At 37.2% G+C, this 24,962-nt stretch overlaps 1 protein-coding gene across 1 annotated transcript in view; it reads right to left on the bottom strand.

Annotated features, from left to right (window-relative positions):
* The window catches only part of CFAP70 (cilia and flagella associated protein 70), a gene marked incomplete at its 5' end in the record, with an annotated part of 112,796 nt that overhangs the window by 7,025 nt on the left and 80,809 nt on the right, over positions 1-24,962 (bottom strand). The window contains 5 exons of the mRNA XM_080822547.1: positions 11,309-11,410; positions 15,668-15,757; positions 18,920-19,081; positions 19,612-19,764; positions 21,207-21,328. Of these exons, the coding sequence (XP_080678673.1) occupies positions 11,309-11,410; positions 15,668-15,757; positions 18,920-19,081; positions 19,612-19,764; positions 21,207-21,328 (629 nt within the window). The remainder of the gene's footprint in view (positions 1-11,308; positions 11,411-15,667; positions 15,758-18,919; positions 19,082-19,611; positions 19,765-21,206; positions 21,329-24,962) is intronic.

Genomic DNA, 24,962 nt, shown 5'->3' with positions numbered 1-24,962 from the left:
TTAATCCTCCACTGCAAGGTCATTCTGTCTTCCTGGTTTCCATATTTGTAACTCTTCCAACAATAAGAAACTTGACTCCCATTACCCACAATATAATCTCTTATTTGCCAAATCATAGAATACTTAGTAATTTTAAAAATGCTAACTAATGACTCTGCAAAAAAGCAGCTTACTAACTGAAATCCAATATTTGTATAGAGGTTTTTTCCTCTTTAGTCTGAGAGTATATCTTTTAAATAGTTTTTCAAAAGTATATTGAATTAGTTCTCTTTTTCCCACCTTTAGTGTTGTTATGTTATTCATGGGAAGTAGTTTTGTTTTGTTGTTGTTGTTGTTATCATATTATACAATCTCCCATTTCCTACTGACTTTATTTCTTTTTAAAAAATGAAACATTAACATGGTTCCAAAAGTCAGTTCTGTACAGAGAGGTACAGAGGATCACCCCCTCATTCTCTACCTTCCTTCTACCCTATGTCTGTTCATGACCTATACAACCCAGTCTCATTAATCTCTGGTTTTTCCTTCCCGTGGTTTGTTTGGTTGGGGTTTTGTGTTGTGTTTTGTTTTGTTTTGTTTTGTTTTGTTTTTGCACAAATGAACCAATCTGTGTATAATTTCTTCTTTTTCCTTCCTTTTTATACAAAAGGTGGTATACTATAGAAAATCTTGCACTTTAGGTTTTGTTGTTATTGTTGTTTTTACTGGACAATCTATCCCGGAAATCACTCCATGTCATTTCATAGAGATCTTCTCCATTATTTCTTTCAGGAGCATAGTACTCCATTATGTGGATATACCATAGTTTATTAAAATACTCTCCTATGTATGTTGTTTCCAATATTTTGCAATTGCAATAATACTATAATCAATATCTTATGCATGTGTAGTTTTTTAGTTGTTGGAGGAACAGTTTCAGGGTAAATTCCTAGGAAACCCCCATTTTTAAAAAAGATTTTATTTATTTATTTGACAGAGAGATCACAAGTAGGCAGAGAGGCAGGCAGAGAGAGTGGGGGGGGGAGCAGGCTCCCCACTGAGCAGAGAGCCTGATGCGGGGCTTGATCCCAGAAGCCTGGGATCATGACCTGAGCCAAAGGCAGATGCTTTAACCCACTGAGCCACCAGGCTCCCCAACCCCAATTATTTTTGAGTAATCAAAATCTAACAAAACCTAAGTTTCCATATATATGTGGGTCTACTTCTGTCTAGAGCTACTGAGTTTTAATTATTGGAGCTTCATTATAAGGCTTGGTAATTCGTAGAAAAACCTTCACTCCTTATTACCCTGTCTATATTGTCATTGGTATTTTTGGGTCTTTATTGGGCAAGTAAATTTTAGGGTTACTTGATCAAGTTCCTAAAAAACCTGTTATTATTTTTATTGGAATTGCATTTAAATCAGATATTTGGGAATTTTTTTCAACTTCATGTTATTGAAACTTCCTGTGCATGAACATAGTATCTCTACTAGATATTCTTTTATTCATTTCAATAAAGTTTTATACTTTTATCCATACAGACCTTAAATAGGATTTTTTAAGTTAGATTTTCTAATTGGTTGTTTCTGATGATATTTGATTTTGATGATGTTGATTTTTTATATTAATCTTTTATCCAGCCACCTTGCAAATCCACTTCTTCTGTGTTAAACTTTACTGTGTAGATAACACATATACGCCATTAAAAAATCAGAAGGATAAAATAAGATATATATTAAGAGATCTTGCTTCTATTCTGTCCCTATCCTCTCTGTTCCCCAACTTTTTCCCCCAACAGTAACCATCATTCTTTGTTTTTTTTTTTTTGTTTATGCTTTCAGTAGTGAAACTTTTTATTACATCTTTCAGTTTGTAGGATCCTTTTCCTCCAGTGTCTTCTGTGTGTGTTTCTGTGTTATTGCCACATAGATACCTCAGAGATATTGCAGGTTTTATTCCAGACCAGCACAATAAAGTAAATATTACAATAAACCAAGTCAAATGAATTTTTTGGTTCCCCAGTACATATACAAGTTATGTTTACACTCTACAATAGTCTATTAAGTGAGCAATAATAGTCACATTTAAAAAAACAATGTATGTACCTTAATTTAAAAAACTTTATGGATAAAAAATGTTAACCATCATCTGAGCTTTCAGTGAGTTGTAATCTTTTTGCTGGTGGAGGGTCTTGCCTTAATGTTGATAGCTGCTAACAGATCAAGGTGAAGGTTGGTGAAGTTTGGTGTGGCTGTGGCAATTTCTTAACATAAGACAGTGATGAAGTTGCCACATCAATTGACTCTTCCTTTCATGAATGATTTCTCTGTAGTATGCAGTGCTGTTTGACGGCATTTTACCCATAGTACAACATCTTTCAAAATTGGAATCAATCCTCTCAAACCCTGCCACTGCTTTATCAACTAAATTTATATAATATTCTAAATCCTCTGTTGTTATTTCAACTACACTCACAGCATCTTCACCAGAGTAGATTTCATTTCAAAAACCACTTTCTTTGCTCATTTATAAGAAGCAACTCATCTGTGGAAGTTTTTTTTTTTTTTAAGATTTTATTTATTTATTTGACAGACAGAGACCACAAGTAGGCAGAGAGGCAGGAAAAGAGAGAGGAAGGGAGCAGGCTTCACACTGAGCAGAGAGCCCGATGCAGGGCTTGATCCCAGAACCCCGGGATCATGACCTGAGCCGAAGGCAGAGGCTTTAACCCACTGAGCCACCCAGGCACCCCCAAAGTTTTCTTCATGAAATTACAGCAATTCAATCACATCTTCAGGATCCATTTCTAATATTAGTTCTCTTGCTATTTCCACCAAATCTGCATTTTCTTCCTCCAGTGAAGACTTTAATCCCTCAAAATCAGCCATGAGGGCTGTGGTCAACTTCCAAACTTTTATAATTGTTGATATTTGATCTTCATATGAATCACTAATGTTCTTAATGAAATTGAAGATGGTGAATACTGGATTCCAGAAAGTTTTCAATTTACTTTGCCCAGGTCTATCAGAGAAACCACTATCTATGGCAGCTTTAGCCTCACAAGCTGAATTTCTTAAATGATAAGGCTTGAAAATTAAAGTGACTCCTTGATCTATTGGCTGCAGAATAGATGTTGTGTTAGCAGGAATAAAAAATAATCTCATTGTATATCTCCATCAGAGCTCTTGGGTGACCAGGTGCATTGTCAATGAGCAGTAATATTTTGAAAGGAAATTTTTTTCTGAGTAGTATGTCTCAACAGTGTTCTTAAAATATTCAGTAAACTCTGTTGTAAACAGATGTCATCCAGACTTTGTTGTTCCATTTGTAGAGCACAGGCAGAGTAGACACAGCATAATTTTTAAGGGACCTCGGATTTTCGGAAAGGTAAATGAACACTGGCTTCAACTTAAAGTCACCAGTTGCAAATATCCCCTAACAGGAAAGTCAGCCTGCCCTTTGAAGCTTTGAGGCCAGGCATTGACCTCTCTTTAGGTATGAAAGTCACAGATGGCATAGTCTTCCAATATACATATTTTTCATCCACCCTGAAAATCTGTTCTTTAATGTAGCCATCTTCATGGATTATCTTGGCTAGATCTTTGGATAACTGGCTATAGTTTCCACATCAGCGCTTGGTGCTTCACCTTGCACTTTTATGTTATGGAGATGGCTTCCTTCCTTAAACCTCATGAACCAACCTCTGATAGCCTCAAACTTCTTTTCTTCAGCTTCCTCACCTCTCTCAACCTTCATAGAACTGAAAAGAGTTAGGGCCTTGCTCTGAAATAGTCTTTGTCTTAAGCGAATATTGTGACTGGCTTGATCTATCCACTAAAACTTTCTCTATATCAGAAATAAGGCTGTTCTGCTTTTTTATCATTCATGTGTTCACAGGAGCAGTACTTTAAGATTTTATTTATTTATTTGAGAGAGAGAGAGAGCATGAGCAGGGTGTAGGGGCAGAGGGAGAGGGAGAAATAGACTCCTTACTGAATAGGGAGCCTGACACAGGTCTCCATCCTAGGATGCTGGGCTCATGACCTAAGATGGAGGCAGATGCTTAACCAACTGAACTACCCAGGTATCCAGGAGCAGCACTTTTAACTTCCTTCAGAAACTCTTCTTTTGCATTCACAACTTGGCTAGCTGGTACAAGAGGCCTAGCTTTTGGCCTATTTCAGCTTTTGACATACCTTCCTCACTAAACTTAATCATTTCTAGCTTTTGATTTAAAGTGAGAAGCGTGCAACTCTTCCTTTCACTTGATCACTTAGAAGCTACTTTAGGGTTATAAATTGGCCAAATTTCAATACTGTCATTTTTCATAGAATAGGGAGGCCCAAGGAAAGGGAGAGACATGGAGAACAACCAGTCAGTAGGGCAGTCAGAATACAAAAACATTTATCAATTAAGTTTACCACCATATACGGACACACTTTGATAGTAACATCAAAGGCCACTGATCACAGATCACTATAACAAATGTAATAATGAAAAAGTTTGAAATGTTCCGAGAATTACTAAGATGTGACAAAGACATGAAATAAGCAACTATGTTGGGAAAATGGTGCTGATAGACAGACTTGCTTATCGCAGGGTTGTTATGACAACCCTCCTACTTATAAAAAACCCACAACATCTGTAAAGTACAATAAAATGAAAGTACAATAAAATGAGGTATGCCTGTAGTATTGAATAGACATGATGATATCAGGGATCTTTGTCTTATACCTCACTTTAAAAGAAATGTTTCTAGACTTAGGAGTTCAAGATGGCAGAGGAGTAGGAGACATTAATTTTGTCTGGTCCCAGGAATTCAGCAATCTGAAAGAAATGGATGCATTCCTAGAGATGTGTAAACTACCAAAACTGAAATAGAGAGAAATGGAAAACCTGAATAGACCCACAAGCAGCAAGGAAATTGAAGCAGTAATCAAAAATCTCCCAACAAACAAGAGCCCAGGGCCGGATGGCTTCCCAGAGGAGTTTTATCAAACATTTAAAGAAGAATTAATACTTATTCTTCAGAAGTTGTCTCAAAAGATAGAAATGGAAGAAAAACTTCCAAACTCTTTCCATGAGGCCAGCATTACCTTGATTCAAAAATCAGTCAAAGACCCACCAAAAAGGAGGATTACAGACCAATATCCCTGACAAACATGGATGCAAATATTCTCACCAAAATAGTAGTCAAAAGGATCCAACAGCACATTAAAAGGATTATTCACCAGGACCAAGTGGGATTTATTCCCGGAATGCAAGGGTGGTTCAACATTTGCAAATCAATGTGATACATTACATAAATAAAACTCTTCACAGTGTAGGGATAGAGGGAACATACCTCAGTATCATAAAAGCAATATATGTAAAGCCCACAGCAAATATCATTCTGAATAGTGAAAAACTGAGAGCTTTTCCCCTAAGGACAGGAACATAGCAGGGATGTCCATTATTACCACAGCTATTCAACATAGTACTGGAAGTCCTAGCCTCAGCAAGGCATTTGAATGAACAAATAAGAAGTCAAACTCTCACTCTTTGCAGATGGCATGATATTCTATGTGGAAAATCCAAAAGACTCCACCTGAAAATTGCTAGAACTCATACAGGAACTCAGCAAAGTGTCAAGATATAAAATCAATGCACAGAAATCAGTTGCATTTCTATACACTAACAATGAGACCAAAGAAAGAGAAATTAGGGAGCTGATCCCATTTACAATTACACCCAAAACCAAGGAATAAACCTGATCAAAGAGGCAAAGGATCTGTACTCAGAAAACTATAGAATGCTCATGAAAGAAATTGAGGAAGACATAAAGAAATGGAAAAACGTTCCATGCTCATGGATTGGAAGAACAAATATTGTTAAAATGTCTATGCTACACACATTCAATGAGATCCCTATCAAAATAACATCAACTTTTTTCACGGAGCTGGAACAAATAATCCTAAAATTTGTATGGAACCAGAAAAGTCCTGAATAGCCAAAGGAATGTTGAAAAAGAAAGAAAGAGAAAAAACCCCACAAAACTGGTGGCATCACAACACCAGACTTCAAGCGGTATTACAAAGCTGTAATCATCAAGCCAGAAGAAGAGAAGAAAAAATAAAACAAGACAAACCAGAGGAGGAGATAAACCATAAGAGACTCTTTATCATAGGAAAAAACTGAGGGTTCCTGGAGGAAAGGGGGGTGGAGGGATGGGGTAACTGGGTGATGGACATTAAGGAGGATATGTGATGCAATGACCACTGGGTAGTATATAAGACTGATGAATCACAGACCTGTACCTCTGAAACCAATGATACAGTATATGTTGTTAATTAAAAAACAAAAATATCAAAATACTAAAAAATAATAAAATAATAAAAAATAAACTGTCACTTTAAAAAATTAAAAAAGAAATGTTTCTAATTTTCCACCATATCATATCATAGTATAGATTTTTTTTTTATTTTTTAAAGGTTTTATTTATTTATTTATTACACAGAGATCACAAGTAGGCAGAGAGGGAGGCAGAGAGAGAGGAGGAAGCAGGCTCCCTGCTGAGCAGAGAGCCCAATGCGGGGCTCGATCCCAGGACCCTGGGATCATGACCTGAGCCGAAGGCAGAAGGCTTTAACCCCCTGAGCCATCCAGGCTCCCCTCATAGTATAGATTTTAAAAGACGCATTTTTAGGTTTTAAAAAATCTAGTTTGCTTTTTTAAGAATCATGAATGGGTTGAATTTTAGCCGATTTTCTGCAGTTCAGTTTCCATTTTACTGCTAAAATTCATTATTTATGCCTTCTTTCTTTTTTTAAATCCTTAATCAGTCACACAGAGCTTTGTCTAATTACCAGTTTTAAAAAAGCAGTTTATGATATTGTTAATTCTATTATGTCCTTGTTTTAAATTTCATTTACTTCTACTCTTTTTTTCTTTCCTTGTATTTTTATTGAGATATAATTGACATATAACATTATATTAGTTTCAAGTATTTACTCCTTATTTTCTTGATTATCCCTTCTTTGGTCTTCACTAATTTCTTGATTTAAATGCTTAATTTGTTGATTTTTCAACTTTCTAATATATGTATTTAAGGCTATATATTATCCTCTCCATATTGCTTTAATTATATCCCATAATTCCAAGTTTAGTGATTTTGTTTTGTTTTTTCATTCCCATTTTAATTATCTATTGAAATGTAAAAGTTACCCTAAAACTTAATGGCTTAAAACACAATGTATTATTTCTCACAATTCTTTGGGCAATCTGAGCCTTTCTTCTGCTGTCTTTTCCTGAAATCACTCATGCAGCTCTAGTCTTCTGAAAACTTGGCTGGAGGCTCGAAGGTCCTAGGTGGCCTCACTCAAATAGAGGTTAGTTATTGGTTGGGATGGTTCAGTTCTACTTCAGGCAGACTTTGAGCCTCCTATAAGCTAATTGGGCTTCTTCACAGATGATGATCCTAGGACTTTAAGGGAACAAGAACAGTAGCTGCAGGGCTTCTATAGACCTAGACTCTGAGAACTCATCCAATATTACTTGTATCATATTCCACTGGTCAAAAAAAGTGCAGCTTGGATTCCAAAGGGTGGAGAAATGAAGAGAATCCAACTCTTGATGGGAGGAGTGGCAACATCACATTGCAAAGGGTGTGGACATGAAAGCATAATTAAATGGGGGCCATTACTATAAAAATTCACCGGAATGTGTGTTGATGATTTCTCAATAAAACTGGGGGAAAAAATCGGGGCACCTGGGTGGCTCAGTGGGAGGCATCTGACTGGCTCATGTAATGATCCCAGAGTCCTGGGATGAAGTCCTGCATCTGGCTCTGCATGTCTGGCTCTGCACTCAGCAGGAAGTCATCTTGTCCCTTTCTAACCAACCCCCATCCCTCACCTTGTGTGCATGCTCTCTCTCTTTCTCTCTCAAATAAATAAAATATTTTTTAAAAAGGGGGGGGATGTACTTGGAGGCCTGTATTAGTTTTATACTGCAGTGTAACTAATTACAACAAACCTAGTGGCTTAAAACAATACATATTTAACATCTCAGTTTCCATAGGTCAGGCTCTGGTATGATTCACAAGGCCAAAATCAAGGTGTCTGCAGAGCTGGGTACTTACCTGGAATCTATTTCCAAGCACATACAGGCTACTGGCAGAATTCAATCTTGTACTTGTGGGATGGAGGTCCCCCATTTCCTTGCTGGTTGTGAGTAGGGAGTACTTTTAGCTTCTAGAGGCCACCCACATTCCTTGGTACATGGCTCCTCTCCATCCTCAAGCCAGCAATTGTGTGTTGAATCTTTCTTGTGCTTTGCATTTCTCTGACTTCCCCATTTGCCCCTCTGCTTTTTAAGAGTCACCTGATTGGCACAGGCCCACTCAGATAATCTCTGTATTTTAAGGGCAACTGACTTGCAACTTTCATTACATCTGCAAAATCCCTTGACAGCAATACTCATAGATGTATTTGATGGAATAATATTGGTGGAGGGGGGAGGGTCATCTTTAGAATTCTACCTTCCACAAGAAATTGTCATATGATTTTCTCTTTGACTTATGAATTAATTACAAGTATGAATTCAAGTTTATAAACGTATGTATGTCATCTGGCCTATCTTTTTTTAAAAAGATTTTATTTATTTATTTATTTGAGAGAGAGAGTGTGTGAGCACAAGCAGGGCGAGGGGCAGAGAGAGAGGGAGAAACAGACTCGCTGCTGAGCAGGGAGCCCAATGTGGGGCTCAATCCCAGGGATCATGCCCTGAGCTGAAGGCAGATGCTTAACTGAATGAGCCACCCAGTGCCCCAATCTGGCCTATCATATAATTGTTTACTTATAATTTCACTGTAGTGTTATCTATATGCATTTGTTGAATCTCTCTTTGTAGTCTAGTATATGGTCAAGTTCTATGAACAATTCATTCGTACTTGCAAAGAATACATATTCTCTAATTGTTAAGTGTAGTATTCTATATTGGTGTTTGAGTTCAATATTGTTAATTGTTTTTATTCAAATCTTACATAGCCTTAATTTTTTTCCTATTTAATCTAGCAGTTTCTATGGGAAGTATACTAAAATCGTCCATTTGACCCTTTGAGTTAAAAGATGAAGAAATCGGGGCACCTGGGTGGCTCAGTGGGTTAAGCCTCTGCCTTCCGCTCAGGTCATGATCTCAGGGTCCTGGGATCCAGGGAGCCTGCTTCCCCCTCTCTCTCTGCCTGCCTCTCTGCCTACTTGTGATTTCTCTCTGTGTTAAATAATAAATAAAATCTTCAAAATAAAATAAAAGATGAAGAAATCGAGGTCCAGCAAGTTTAAGTGACTTGCCTAGAATCCGATAGCTAGTTGTGGCAGAGATGGGGTAAAAACCCAGGTATCTCTCAAGATATTTATTCCAAAGATAAAATGCAGTCAATTTTTTTTCTCTTACAGTCATAATACTTACTCCCTGTCAGTTTGATGTTATATTGGCCATTGGAAAACTGAAAGCCACTCTTATTATTCCACATTTGATCTTATGCTGATGTACAAGTTATTTAGCCAAGTTATTTAAGTATGGGAGAGTTATGTTCTATAGACAAAGGAGTTATCACAAACTCCCACAATACACCCTACCTAATCTCACAAAAATGCCAAGGATAAGCACCCTCAGCCAACAGTTTAATAGGAAGGAATGTTTTACGAAGGCTAGTAGAGCATCTCCTTTGATGGTCTTTGACCTTGCTTATATTCTGATACAAGAATATTCCCATTTAAAAAGTGTATTTATTTTTTTGAAATGAAAACTAATGAAAAAGGAATTCAGGAAGGAGGTTAGTAAATATAACTAAATATAATTTAAATATAAATAACATGTATTTCCTGATTAGTATCAGGTAAATATCTAAATTATCTCTCCCGTATTCTGGTCTGTTAGGAAAAAAACACACATACAATTATAAAGAAGATGCTTTGTACATTAGGAGAAGGGAAAAATGAAGTGGGAGAAATAGGAGTGGGAGACAAACCATGACAGACTATGGACTCCAGTAAACAAATGGAGGGTTTTAGAAGGGAGGGGAGTGGGGGATGGGAGTGGGGGATGGGGGATGGGAGAGGCTGGTATTGGGTATTAAGGAGGGCATGGATTGCATGGAGCACTGGGTGTTATATGGAAACAATGAACCACGGAACACTACATCAAAAACTAATGATGTATTGTATGATGACTAACATAACACAATAAAAAAAAAAGATGCTTTATAGCTATCTGGCCCATTTTAAAAACAATGGCTCTCTGGGAAAAATCATTCTAGTCTACAGGAGATTTTTGAATAATCCATTTATGTTTGTTGGCAAACTATTTATGTTTGTATCTTTATAGTCACCTTTATTTATTTCTTTAAAGATTTATTTATTTATTTTAGAAAGAGATGGAGTGTGTGGGGGAGGCAGAGAAACAAAGGGAGAGGGAGAGAGAATCTCAAGCAGACTCCCCACTGAGTGAGGAGCCCTACATAGGGCTAGATCTTACGACCTTGAGATCATGACCTTTAGATCATGACCCTAGCCAAAACCAAGAGTCAGACACAAACAACTGAGCCACCCAGGTGCCCCTAGTCCACCTTTGTTTTTATCAGTGGATTCTTATATAGCTTTTCTAAGCTATACATAACTAATAAAGGGGGAAATCAGAGTATATGTATGAATTTTTTGGAGATCCAGAGCATAATTTGAATGACTATACAAAGAATGCATACCAGTGTCCCAGTCTTGAGAGCTCAGGCAGGTCAAGAGACCTGTCCAACAAACAGCTCATTGCCTCCTAGCATGATCTGCCATCCCACTGCACCATCAATCACTGCTCTTACATGGCTCCCCATTTATCTTCCCTAACCCAAGTCCTAGACCAGACTCTGATTACCACATCCTTCATCTTGAGGAAGGGGATGTGCAGGACTGGGCTTAGTTAGTGTACCCTGCCTGGGGCCTGCAGAGCCGCTTGAAAGTACCACAGGGAAGCCACCTAACCCAGAACCCTGGCTGGAGATCAGCCCTGGCCCACCCCACTCCTGCTCACCTGTGACCATCAAGTCCAAATGGCTTGCTTTCATTTTTAAATTCTCCCTTCCAGACAAATACACATGAGTGTATGATTTTTAAGCACATTCCAAGTAGCAGCTTCTCAGACTGGACCTCTCCTTCCTCATCAGTATAATGACCAAATCTGAAGCTCATTAAACCCCAACTACCATGCATTAATGGCCATCTACCTATCTCTTGCCTTGCTCACTTCCTTACATCTTTGCCGTAAAAGGGCACTGTGTAGGGTTAATAAATACTCACTTTCAGGCTGACCAGAGCCAGATATGCCCATACTTCAGCATTGTAGTTGTTCAATGCATTGGCTTCAGAGAGAGCATCCTCAGCCTCTGTGAGCTCCTCCAGCTTGACAGAAAAAGAAAAGTGTGTTAAGTCAGAGCAGTTTTCCCTTAAGCCAGCTGGAGTCGGTTTAGTTGAAAACATTATGTCCAAATAACATTGGTAATGTGACCTATACAAACAGTTTTCACCTTTTAAAATTTTCAGCTTAGAACTCTTCAAACAAAATTGTATGTTGTAGCCCAATATATGAACCTGTTAAAAGAAGAACTGTTTGAAAAAAAAAGAAGAAGAAGAAGAAGAAGAACAACAACAACAACAACAACAACAACAACAACAACTGTTTGGATTAAACAGGCAAGTAGAGAAATCTGGAGTCCTGTCTGTTAGGCTCTCAACTTACACCCCTCTCTTCCTCCTTCTCTCTACAGCAATTCCATCAGGGCATCCATGAACCATGGAGCTTCAGGTGCCAGGATTGGAAAACCAGAAGTATTCACTACTGTGCATGCATCATTCCATGATTTCCCCACACACAGTAGGATGTTCAGATACATGTTGTTTTTTCCTTTATATTGTGCATCCCTTTCTTAAGGTTAAAGTCCTATTAACCTGTCAAAATACTAATATTAGTTATTATTAATATGATCTTGAGCAATCAATATAATATTCAGGCTCTAAAATGCTCCCTGAGCTCTGGACATATGGATATCATCGCTCCTTCCTAAAAGTGAGTTTGCTTTATAAAATATTCCAAAAGATCACCTAAGGAAGAAATAAGGCACTCCTTTCACCAATATAGTACCTCTTCATTTTTTTCTGTTTTGAAAAGGAAATTATGAGTTTCTAGGCAACGAAGAATGGCCTTTCAGCAATGCCCATACTTTGGTCTACACTTTAAATGTCTTTAAGATATTGATTCAATATTCAATCAGCGTATTGATTCATTATTCAACCAATTTCATTCAATCAATGTTAATTAATCAATTATACTTGCTAAGGATTTATTCTCTGACAGACAGTATGCTAGGTACTGTGAATAAAATGATAAAATACAACCTCTCAAAGAGTTCACTGACAGATAAGTAAAAAAAAATGAAAATCCAAACATAAATCATTCCAATACAGAGTAAACATTTCTATAATAAAAGCATATATAGATCTAGTGGAGGGACATAGGAAAATGGGAATAATTGCACCCTGGAATTAAAGGATAGCTTCTGAGAGGAAATATTACTAAAGTGAGACCTAAAGGATAAATAGGAGTCTATTAGCTATACAAGGTGAAGAAAGGCATTCCCAGGAAAAAGAATATCATATACGAAGGCCTGGAGGCACAAGAAAGTGTGGTGTGGTCAGGAAACAATCTTAAGTACGCACGTGGGGCTGGAGAAAAGAGAGAGAGATCAGGGAGAATAAAGTAAGTGATAAAACTAAAGAGTTAGGCACCAGATGATATATGTTTGTTCAAAGGAATGTGAATTTTATTCTGAAACAAGGGGTAGCCGTTGAAGAGTTTAAGTAGCGGAGTAACACAATATTTGTATATTTTAAAGACCACTTTGATAACAATGTGGGAGATGGATTAAGGTAGGACAAGAGATCATGCTAGCAGCAGAAGAAGGTATGAGGCTTGAATTGGAGCTATAAAAATAGGATGGAGAGGAGACAATAGACTCAAGAGACGTTGAAGAGACAAAATCAATAGGATATTTGATGCCTAATTAAAAGTAACAGGAGAAGTAGACTAGGATACCTTTTAAGTTTCTGGCTTGGTTGATCAGGTTCATTACAGCTCCATTTACCAAGACACAGAATACAGGAGAAGGTGTAGGCTTAAGGAATGTGAAAATCCTTCAGGGTTAAGTTAGGTTGTATTTCAGATATGCACATTTTAAGGTGTCTAGGGAACCATGAAAATGGAGCTGTCCATTACACTGTTTGATATAAGGGTCAGAACTTGAAAAGTGTTATGCATTAAAGGTTTAGAATTCATTAGGGCACAAGTGGTAGTTTAGGCCACTGGGGTAGATGTATTTTTTCCTTAGGATAAATAAATGTGCTGTCAGGACAAGAGGGCTGACTGTAGAACCTGGGAGGACCCAACAATTATGGTAGGTAAAAGAGTAGGAGCTGACAAAAAAGGCTGAGAAAAGTATAAAAGAAAAAGGCATAGAACTGGAAGAATATGAATGAAGTATTGTGGGAGTCAAGGGAGGAGAGGGCTTCAGGAAGAAAGCAGTCAACAGGGTTAAGTGCCAGAAATTCATCTAAGTATCTATGGCATTTAGTGATTAGGATGTTAAGGGAACTTCTGTCAGAAGTGCCAGTAAGGTGGTAAGGGTAAAGTGGTAAAGTAATAAGCCTGATAGCAATGACATGAAAAGTAAATGGGACCTGGGATATGAGCAGATAATTCACAAGTAAAAAAATATGTGTATCCCATATTTCAACCTTATTATTGATGAAAATGCAAATTAAGGTATTGATCACGTTGGCAAATGATAATGCTCATTGTTGATGAGGTAACAGTGAAATGTGCTCTCATATCTCCTGGCAAGGTATAAATCAGTATACACCCTTTCTAGAAGGCAAATTGACACTATAATTTAAAGACTTTAAAATTTTTCTACATTAAGGATATATCCTAAGGAAATAAAAAGAATTAAGCACAGAGATTTATGTACAAGAATGTTTATCTCAGTTTCATCTATAATAGTATAATAGTAGAAACTAACAACATGCCCAATAATGAGTGATTGGTCAAAAAAATTATGATATATCCACACATAGGTATAGTATGACTAAAATACTTATGGGGAATAGGGATTACTTGGACATCTTAGTGGTGAGGCTTAACTTAATCTTTTATTAAGATTTCTGTTTTGTATGTTGGATCGGAAAGTTTACAATGTGTGTGGGGGGGTGGTCCCTAATCGGTAATTTAATAAAAACTTACACAAAGTTAAAAAAAAAAAAGATTTTTGTTTTGTTTTTAGTTTCTATCTCAATGAAAATATTATTTAAAATACTCAAAACAAGCAGAAGCATGACTTACGTTGAATAGTCTGTAGAGCTAGTTTCTGGTATTTTTGACAGTGTTATCAGTTTTCTAACAGCTATGTTTTATATTCTTTCTGGGAAGGTAGAACAGGGGAGCACACAGCCTTTGTAAAAATGATCATATGTCCCAGTTGACCTGGGACAGTCCCTGTGTCCCAGTGTAATTATTAATAGCACCCTTTCCATCCTCTGAAGTGTCCTGGTTAGTATGAAATATTACATGGTCAATTCACTTACACATCCAAATCAGGGAACACAATGAAGGCATCAGAAATCATGTTTTAGACTATTTGGTGACGCAAAAAGATATCAGTGCTATACTGTTTATGTAGAAAAAAGATTTAAAAGCAGTAAATATATTATTTACAGTTTTATACATTAAAATTGCTTTCATAAATGTATGAAGAAGGCTGCAGGAAATGCATTCAAATGTTAATAGTAGTTATCACTGAGTGGTTGGATTATGGATACTTTTATGTTTTCTTTACATTTTCTATCTTCTAAATTTTGTGTAATGAACATGTATCACCTTTATGGTTAAAAAAGAACAGCAATAAGGAAGAGGAGGCAGGGAATACAGGCAACTCATCTGGCTGTTACCACTGTTGTTTAATAAAAAGGGGGAAAGAATGGTGAAAGAGCTGTTTGAGAAGGAAAGGTTAAAAATATAAACCAAAGAAAAAGACAAAATTAAGAGAGTAATGTACTAGGAGAAAATGAGAGGTTAGAATACTGTATGGTGACTAACATAACACAATAAAAAATAAAAAATAAAAAAAGAATACATTGAAGAAACTGGACATGAACAACACATTTCACGCCTCTTTCGAAGACTGTAAGAACAGAGGAAAGGGTGGCTAGAGAGTTTTTAGAGGTGGGGAGAAAAAGATCTCCCAGAAGCTAAAGCAGCTCCTCCTGGAAACAGAAGGGCCACGGAGCTTAATAAGCATCAATAAATTTCTTTAATCGAGTAAATTCTTCATTTATCATATCATTTTTTTCCTTAAAGATAACATCATAATATTATGAGCTTCTGTACCAAGTAACATGAAGTTTTTTATTATATAGCTTCCTGGTTCAGATTTTTGTGGGATTTTGAAGACTTTTATTTTTACAGTATGGATTGACTATTTAGTTTACTGAACACCTTTGAAAAGTAACTTTTTTCACCATTATTACAAACTCCCAGGATGCTTAGAAGCCCAAGGAATCAAGGTCAGGTATATTCACAGGTCTAGTCTCAAGCCTTTATCCTCTTACCCGATAACAGGCTATTCCCAGTCCTAGCCAGGTAAGGCATGAAGGTGATCTCTTACAGGCTTGCATGTAGGTTTTCTTTGCCTTTTCATACTGTAGAAAGAAAGCAACACTAAGCTATTGTTCTTCTGGAAGTTTCAAACGCTATATTGCTAGTATAGTCATGGGGCTTCTGTAGTTGTACTCAAGACCAATCTGAGTTAAATGAGCCCTTAAATTGTTGGGGTTTTTTGTTGTTTTTTTTTAAGATACAAGTTTTTTTAAGAGCAGCTTTAGGTTCACAGCAAAACTGAGAGGAAAGTATAGCAATTTCTCATATACTCCCTGCTGCCACACATGATAGCCTCTCCCACTATCAACATCCTCCAACAGGGTGGTACCTTTGTTACAACTGATGAAACTACATTGATACATGATCATTACCTAAAGTCCACAGTCATATTTGGTATTATACATTCCATAGGTTTGGACAAATGTATAATGACATGCATCCATTATTAGAGTATTTTCACGGCCCTAAAAGTCCTCTGTCCTCCATCAATTCATCACTTCCCTTCCCCCAACCCTCAAAACCACTGATCTCTTTACTGTTTCAATAGTTATGCCTTTTCCAGAATGTCATACAATTGGAATCACACAATAGGTAGCCTTCTCAGATTGGTTCCTTTGATTTAGCAATATGTATTTTAGCTGCCTTTATGTTTCCTCATGGTTTGCTAGTTTATTTCTTTTTAGTGCTGAGTAATACAGGAAACATTCAGAAAAACTCAAGAAACAAACTTCCAAAAGAATTACACCTCTTCTTATCTCGCATCTCCAATATGAGAGACGTAACTATAGGTAAGCCTCAGCAAATAGCCTAAGAATTGCTTGCCCAGTGAAATTGCTTGCCTAGTGACTATTTAAGTCAGAAGCTGGGTTCAGATGTAGCTTGCAATGATGTCAGAAAGAAAACTTCTTATTTACTTCACTGCAGTGGGATAATGATTTTTCTTTCTTAAGTCTATGGGGGCCTTCATACTTAAATTATAAGGCATCACAACTTCTTGTTGCTTTATTTTATGAAGATTTTATTTATTTATTATTTTATTTATTTATTTATTTGTCAGAGAAAAGGAAGGCACAAACAGTGGGGAGCTAAAGGGAGAAGCAGACTCCATGCTGAGCAGGGAGTCCAATGCAGGATTTGATCCTGGGACCCTGGGATCATGACCTGAGCTGAAGGCAGACACTTAACTCACTGAGCCACCCTGGCGTCCCTTTATTTTAAATAGAAAGATAATTGTGTATTCTAGGGGTAGAAATAGAATGAAGTCAAAACAAAACCCCAAAGTCAAAAGGCAGAGTGTTACAGACAAAAGGTTGATATCCAGGATCTATAAAGAACTCCTCAAACTCAACACACACAAAACAGACAATCACATTAAAAAATGGGCAGAAGATATGAACAGACACTTCTCCAATGAAGACATACAAATGGCTATCAGACACATGAAAAAGTGTTCATCATCACTAGCCATCAGGGAGATTCAAATCAAAACCACATTGAGATACCACCTTACACCAGTTAGAATGGCCAAAATTAGCAAGACAGGAAACAACGTGTGTTGGAGAGGATGTGGAGAAAGGGGAACCCTCTTACACTGTTGGTGGGAATGCAAGTTGGTGCAGCCACTTTGGAGAACAGTGTGGAGATTCCTCAAGAAGTTAAAAATAGAGCTTCCCTATGACCCTGCAATTGCACTACTGGGTATTTACCCCAAAGATACAGATGTAGTGAAAAGAAGGGCCATCTGTACCCCAATGTTTATAGCAGCAATGGCCACGGTCGCCAAACTGTGGAAAGAACCAAGATGCCCTTCAACGGATGAATGGATAAGGAAGATGTGGTTCATATACACTATGGAGTATTATGCCTCCATCAGAAAGGACGAATACCCAACCTTTGTAGCAACACGGACGGGACTGGAAGAGATTATGCTGAGTGAAATAAGTCAAGCAGAGAGAGTCAAGTATCATATGGTTTCACTTATTTGTGGAGCATAACAAATAATAAGGAGGACAAGGGTAGATGGAGAGAAGGGAGTTGAGGGAAATTGGAAGGGGAGGTGAACCATGAGAGACTATGGACTCTGAAAAACAACCTGAGGGTTTTGAAGGGGCGGGGGGTGGGAGGTTGGGGGAACCAGGTGGTGGGTATTAGGGAGGGCACAGATTGCATGGAGCACTGGGTGTGGTGAAAAAACAATGAATACTGTTACGCTGAAAAGAAATAAAAAATTTTTTAAAAAAGGCAGAGTGTTGATAATTGTTGATATGAGATGATAGGTCCACATTGGTTCATTTCTACTATTCTGTCTACTTGGTGTTTTTTGTTTGTTTGTTTGTTTGTTTTTTAAGTAGGCTCCACACCCAGCAAGGAGCCCAGTGCAGGGGATGAACTCACAACCTTGAGATCAAGACTTGAGCTGAGATGGAGAGCTGGGTGCTTAACTGATTGAGCCACCAAAGTGCCCCATACTTTGTATGTATTTGAAATTTTCCATAACAGAAAGTTTCTTTTTTCCTTTAAGATTTTTTTATTTATTTGACAGAGAGACCACAAGTAGGCAGAGAGGCAGGCGGGAGGTGGGGAAGCAGGCTCCCTGCTGAGTAGAAAGCCCAATACGGGGCTCAATCCCAGGGCCCTGAGATCATGACCTGAGCTGAAGGCAGAGGCTTAACCCAGTGAGCCACCCAGGTGCCCCTAAAGTTTCTTTTAGAAGATCTTGGTGTGATTCCTAAAATATGGAGAGTAACTACAAAGGAGTCAGGTTAGAGTTCCCTGTGGAATGGAGTTAGCCTCAGCTGAATTAAATATAAAACTTTATGTTGAGGAAGAAGTTTGAAGAAGTTCTTTTGACATTTTCCATTAGTTAAGTCAAGCTAAGAATGTTTCTACTACTGCTAATAAAAGAAAGTTACCTTAAATATTAACTACGATAACATTTATTGAGTTCTACACAACTTTTTAGTATCATAATGTTTAAAACCACAGACTCCAATATTAGACCACCTGGATTTGAATCCTACTTCTATTAATTACTAGTTTATCTAATGTTGGTCAAATCATTTTATCTTTGGATATAAAAGTATCAATATCATATTACTGTGTTGGGTCCACACAGATCAATGTTAATGTTTGACCTGAATTCAGGTCCCCAACCATGACCTGATTTTTTTTTACATGGTTACTCTCCATCCTCTGTCCCTCACCTCTTTCTCTTCCAGATAGATGTGTCCCAGTCGCAGGAAGATGAAGTGCATCTCAGAAGCATCCACTACAAAACTAATGGTTCGCTCATAGCATGCCTTGGCCTCAGCATGATTTCCACTTAGAAAATAGAGATGGCCCTTCACGCCCCAGACATTAGGGTTCTGAGAAGGTAAAGAACAAGTAGTACTTGGGATGAGGTGGTATTTAAAAGTCCATTAATGATCTTTGTTTAACATTTAAAATTAGACTAATTCCTTCTTCTTTTTCTAATAGCACTCAGTTAGAAAAAGGGCCATTCAGTTGCACTGGGAGGTATTTTTCTAGGTCTGCTCCCTCATTTCTTTCTTGCATTTTTCAAAACTATTTTGTTTTGGGGGTAAATATTAAGAAAAACATTCAAACATAACCAAGAGAATGTTCACAGTGAGAAAAAAAGAAGAAATCCAGAAAATATGAAATGGATCAATTATCAGCTAAAGAGCTATCCTTATTCTTTTCTCTGCCCTTTGCAAAACTCATAACTGCTTGAGAAAAACAAATGGAAGGAAATACATGAGTTTACAGAAGTTGAAGACCTCCACCTCTAGTAACTAGAAATCTACCTGTGATATGGCATCATCATCACCTTTAAGAAAGCCTGCTTGCCCCTCCCCCAAACTATACTCAAGAGGTTCTAGAAAAAAGTTATTACCAGGTAGTCCATCTGGGCTGCGTGTTGAAGGTATTCCTCTGCCTTGGCAAAGTCCTTCTTGAGAAGGTGTGTCTGGGCCAGCACCAAGTAATACTCACAGCTGGGGCCTCCTTGAGGGCATAACAGCTCATGTGCAAGCACTCTGTGCACATACTATGAGGAAAAACCAGATTATAAGGAGTATATAATAGCTGCATTGTGTCAGTTCCATAGCTCTTGCAGCTGAATATTATGCCTGATAATAATGAATAAAAAACATATTATAGTATGAAATGATTACCAACTTCAAAAGGTTAGAGTTGAATTATAAAGATTCAGCACATCATGGTTCCATTACCCACTATTCACCTAGTCACCAAATACAGACATTTCCAAATTAAAAATCTGCAGTACTGAGCAATTCTGGTCTTGCTGGTCAGAAAACTAGATGAATTTTTGCATGTATGTTATGCAGCAAACAAAAGCTCTTCATCAACCACTCCACTGACACATGAGTTAACATTTTCAGGCAGCTACAATTATTGAGGAAACTTAGTGAGGCAAAACCTCCTTTTCTAAAATCCTAGGCTCAGGATCTTAGAAACATAAATGTTTGTTTCTGACAAACTCTCTCATCTATCTTTGCCAGTTTTATACTTCGGGCTATTCTTTATTTTTAATGCTATATAAGGTTTGCAAATTTAACAAAGTCAGATGTGCTTACTAAGCAGAGGGAGAAGCTCTACTTTTCTTCTCCCTCCATTCCCATCTTAGCCTATCCTACAGAAACTCCCGTTAACACTTATACCTTCTTAGAAGAATAGTGGGAGGAGGTTCTGGAGCTGTTCCCTCTACCTACATTTCTGGCTCTTTGCATGGGGTGGTGGGGATAGGGACTTATTTAATCTGGGATACAGAAATGTTTCTCTACTGGGAAAGGTTAATGTGTTAAAAGTTCCTGTTTAATGTGGCCCACTCCTAGTCAGGTCATAATTCTTGCCCTTTCTTGAGCTTGCTACCCTCAAGTGGAACATATACTCTGAGGATCAGGGCCAACTCTCCTTGTTCCTGGATCTTGCTCTCTTTCCTACTACTTGCTTCATGGTAATATTTCTTGTTTCCCATGTGGTAGGTAGACCTCACAGGATGCTCTTCTTATTCTCGAGTAGTTCTATCTGTGACTGTATGGGTAAGTCAAATCTGAGGCTAGTCACATATCCAGCTCAGTTATACAAATTCAAAAAATTTAGTATTTTTATTCCCCCACAGTCACTACCTAGAAAGGAAGAAAGATATGATTACGCTCCTGTGAACCCCCAACACTTACATAATATGAGTTCTGATAATAAATTGATATCAGGTTACATAAGCCTTTAGAGTCCAATTTTGCTCTGCTGGTATTCTGAGGGAACAGATTTGCAGTGAGCTGTTCTGATGCTCTCTGTAGAGAGTGGTTCATATTTGGATGTTCATACCATTAGGCTTAGAGTGTGTTCTCAAAAGCATATTTGATTTCTGCATCATGCATATTAAAGCTTGGAAAGATACCACTATGGACTGAATAAGTAGTTCACTAAAATCTTTCCATCTACATGCCCTTTTCCAAATATTCTGACCTGGACAGCATTGACTTTCATCAAGAAACGTATGGTCTCCATGAAGATGGTGGCAGGAGTTTGGGAAACACCATGAGGGCTAGGATGCAAAAAGGTTGATGAATCTTGACATTTTGATGTTTCTGAAAATATTAAATTAAAAGAATAGATGACTAGATGTAAAGGAAAAAAATGTCAGAAGCTCAGACAGTGAGCTACATTACTACTAATGAGCAAGGAGAGTATTCTAATCTATGAGAGAGTTTATAATCTGAAAAGCAATAAATTCCTTCATAGCAACAGTCCCCAAAGATCTCAAAAGTTCTCAAGGTTAGTCTACTGGTGTTTTAAATGCAAGTTACAACCAAATGAAATGCATTCTAAAAGTATTCATATCTTCCTGAATGTGAAACACAACCTATTGATATTCTAAAAATGAAGAATCACTGTTAAAAAATCCTAAGTCTGTAGTTAGCCACTTCTCTGAGCTAAATATAAATTCTTGCCTATTGAAAGGGTTGCACTCCTGAGTTCAGATTATCAAAGTCTAGCCTCATATGAAGGAACTTAGGCAATATGACAAACTAATCAAATTCAAACAAGATTACCATTTTGGTAATCATAAGAGTTTTCATCTTTTCTAGTTAGTTTATGCCCTTATTTCAAGGGGAAATCTTTATTCCTAAGTACCTTTTTTCACTGGTATCTCCTTGAGAAGTATATTGGATGGTTTTTGGCTAACAGTTGGATCCTGAGATTGTGTGGGTAAAATGTGTTCTTGTGAGTCAGAAAGTTTGGAGGATTCTTCAAGAAAGTCATCTAGAATGGATGTTGGAGCTCCTGGTCCTAAATAGATAAATTTTAATGAGGAAAAAAAAAACCCTCCTTCCATTGGATATTAAAAGAGGAAAAATATAATTACTTTCAAAGCATAAGAAACATATTTCCTAAATACTACATGGACAGACTTGTTTTATAGACATTTTATATACTTTTTAAAGATTTTATTTTTAAAAAATCTCTACACCCAATATGAGGCTCAAACTTACAACCCTGAGATCAAGAGTCACATGTCCCACTGACTGAGCCAGCCAGGTGCCCCAGACTTTTCATATTTCTGAATAATTTAAAGAGTACAAGCTAAACTGACAGCTCAGCTTCTGTAACTATAATCCCTAGTCCAACCCTGCTGCTAACCTAAGTTATGATGATGTCAAACAAATACCTATTATAAAAGTTATTTGCTAAACCCAGAATGTGAAGAATCTAAATGAAGTTAATATATTTTTAGATTAAATTAAAACTCTTGAAGGACAGGAATTCTTTTCATCTTAGTATTCAAAAACACCATTATCATCATTATAAATAGCTATATTTGAGCATGGCTATATGCCAGGAATTGTATTAAAGATTATGCTAAAAACCTTAATGTATAATCTTTATTTCTCACATTTACTATGCTCCTTTAAACAAGGTGAATCACAGAGAAGTTAAATAACTTGATGAAGCTCTTGAACCTGTCTTGCTGCCTCTCAAATAAATAAATGTTTGATGAATAAAAATAAAATGCAATGTCAGGGAGGAAATGAACAGTGGCCAGTTGGTTCCCAGTCAGAAGAGGTCACCCTCAGCTAGAGCAAAAAATACAGCTTTGAAAAATGGCCAGAAGTTGGATAGGTAAAGGGGGAGAGGCATTTAAGGTTGAGAGCATGCTATTGGCAAAAGCACAAAAGTAGTGAGCTAATTATTTTAATAGATATTGAGAATAGATATTGAGAATAATAGATATTGAGAATAGATATTGAAAATAACATTAATAGATATTGAGAATAATTATTTTAATAGATATTGAGAATAATAGATATTGAGAATAATTTTAATAGATATTGAGAATAATAGATATTGAGAATAATATTTTAATAGATATTGATAATAATAATAGATATTGAGATATAGAGAAAATTAAGAGGAAGACAGGTTGGAACTAGACTGTACTGACATGTTTTTAAAAGATTTTATTTATTTATTGGACAGAGAGAGACACAGCGAGAGGGAACACAAATGGGGGTTGGGGAGGAATGCTTCCTGCTGAGCAGAGAGCCTGATGTGGGGCTCAATCCCAGAACCTTGGGATTATGACCTGAGCTGAAAGCCAATGTTTAACCACTGAGCCACCCAGGCGCCCCTGTACTGACATTTTAATGCTAGGATTTTTCTTCTGTAAACAAAAGGAGAAAACAATGAAGAGTTTTGAGCAGAAAAATCTGAAAATGAAAATGGTATTTTATGAAAATTACTCTAGCAGTGCTATGAAGCAAGGAATTAAAAACTACAGAATGGAGACAAAGAGGTTTGTAGAAAGGCTGTTACAACAATCTGGATATTTGGTAATGAAGAGTAGTGAAAGTTTTAAAGGGAAGATGCAAGGAGCATTTTGAAAGAGAATCAGATAGTCCTGAGAATTAACCTGTTATAGGGATGGAGGAAGTTCAATCTAGAAAGGAAGAGGAAGCAGGGATGACTGAGATCATAGACTTGGGTGCTTAATATAGCAATGTAGAGTCAATTTGGGAGATGAGCAGTTGAATTTAGTAGTAGAAAAATCCAGCTCCTGGGTTCCGGAGGGATGTCAGGGCTAAATATAGAAATTTGAGAGTTATCAGTAGTAAAATGGAAACTGAGTGCAGGTTGGCTCTTAGAAAGTAAGACTATATTGTTGGGAGATGATTACCTCTAATGAGTTTAACAAGAAAGAGAAGCTAACAAAGGAAATCCAAACTGTTGGGAGATGTAGGATGCAATGCCACACGTATTTCAGGAAGGAGAGAGTGGTTAGATACTTCAGACTGGGGGCGCCTGGGTGGAGAGAGTGGTTAGATACTTCAGACTGGGGGCGCCTGGGTGGCTCAGTGGGTTAAGCCTCGGCCTTGGGCTCAGGTCGTGATTTCCGGGTCCTGGGATCTAGCCCCGCATCGGGCTCTCTGCTCAGCGGGGAGCCTGCTTCCTCCTCTCTCTCTGCCTTCCTCTGCCTACTTGTGATCTCTCTCTCTGCCAAATGAATAAATAAAATCTTAAAAAAAAATACTTCAGACTGATGATTGAGATGTAGGTGTTGATCTTAGTGAAAAATATTAATATTCAACTTTTCTGAGGTATAATTTACATATAATAAAGTGTTCCCTTTTAAGTATATACTTCAATGAATTTTAACAAATGTACATATTTATGTAATCACTATCACAATTAAGAAACAAAAGATTTCTAATATCCCAAAAAGCTCAATTAAGATACAAAAGATTTCTAATACCCCCAAAACCCCAAATACTTTGAGGTTAATCCTCAACTCCCAGCCCAAGGCAACCATTAATTTGCTTTCTGTCAATATGGATTAGTTTTGCCTTCTCTAGAATTTCATTTAATTGGAATCATATAACATGTATTCTTTTGCATCTGGCTTATTCACTTAGCATGATGTTTCTGAGATTCATCCATGTTGTATGTATCAGTAATTTGTTTCTTTTTTATTGTTAAATGATTTTTGATTGTGTAGATAAGAGAAAATTTATTATCCCTTCACCTATTGATAGGCAGTTGGATTGTTTTTAGTTTTTGCCTTCTATAAATAAATCTGCTAAGAATATTTGTGTACAAATCTTTGTAATGTTTCCATTTCTCTTTGGTAAATAGCTAGGAGTGAAATTGCTGGCACATGTGTGTTTAGTTAGTCTTAAACTGCCAGTGTTTCCAAGTGACCGTTACCATTTGGCACTCCCACCA

The sequence above is a fragment of the Martes martes genome, assembly GCF_963455335.1.
Source record: "Martes martes genome assembly, chromosome: 14".
Lineage (NCBI taxonomy): Eukaryota > Metazoa > Chordata > Mammalia > Carnivora > Mustelidae > Martes > Martes martes.
The sequence above is the reverse complement of the archived record's forward strand: the minus strand, read 5'-3'. Positions and strand labels throughout refer to the sequence as shown.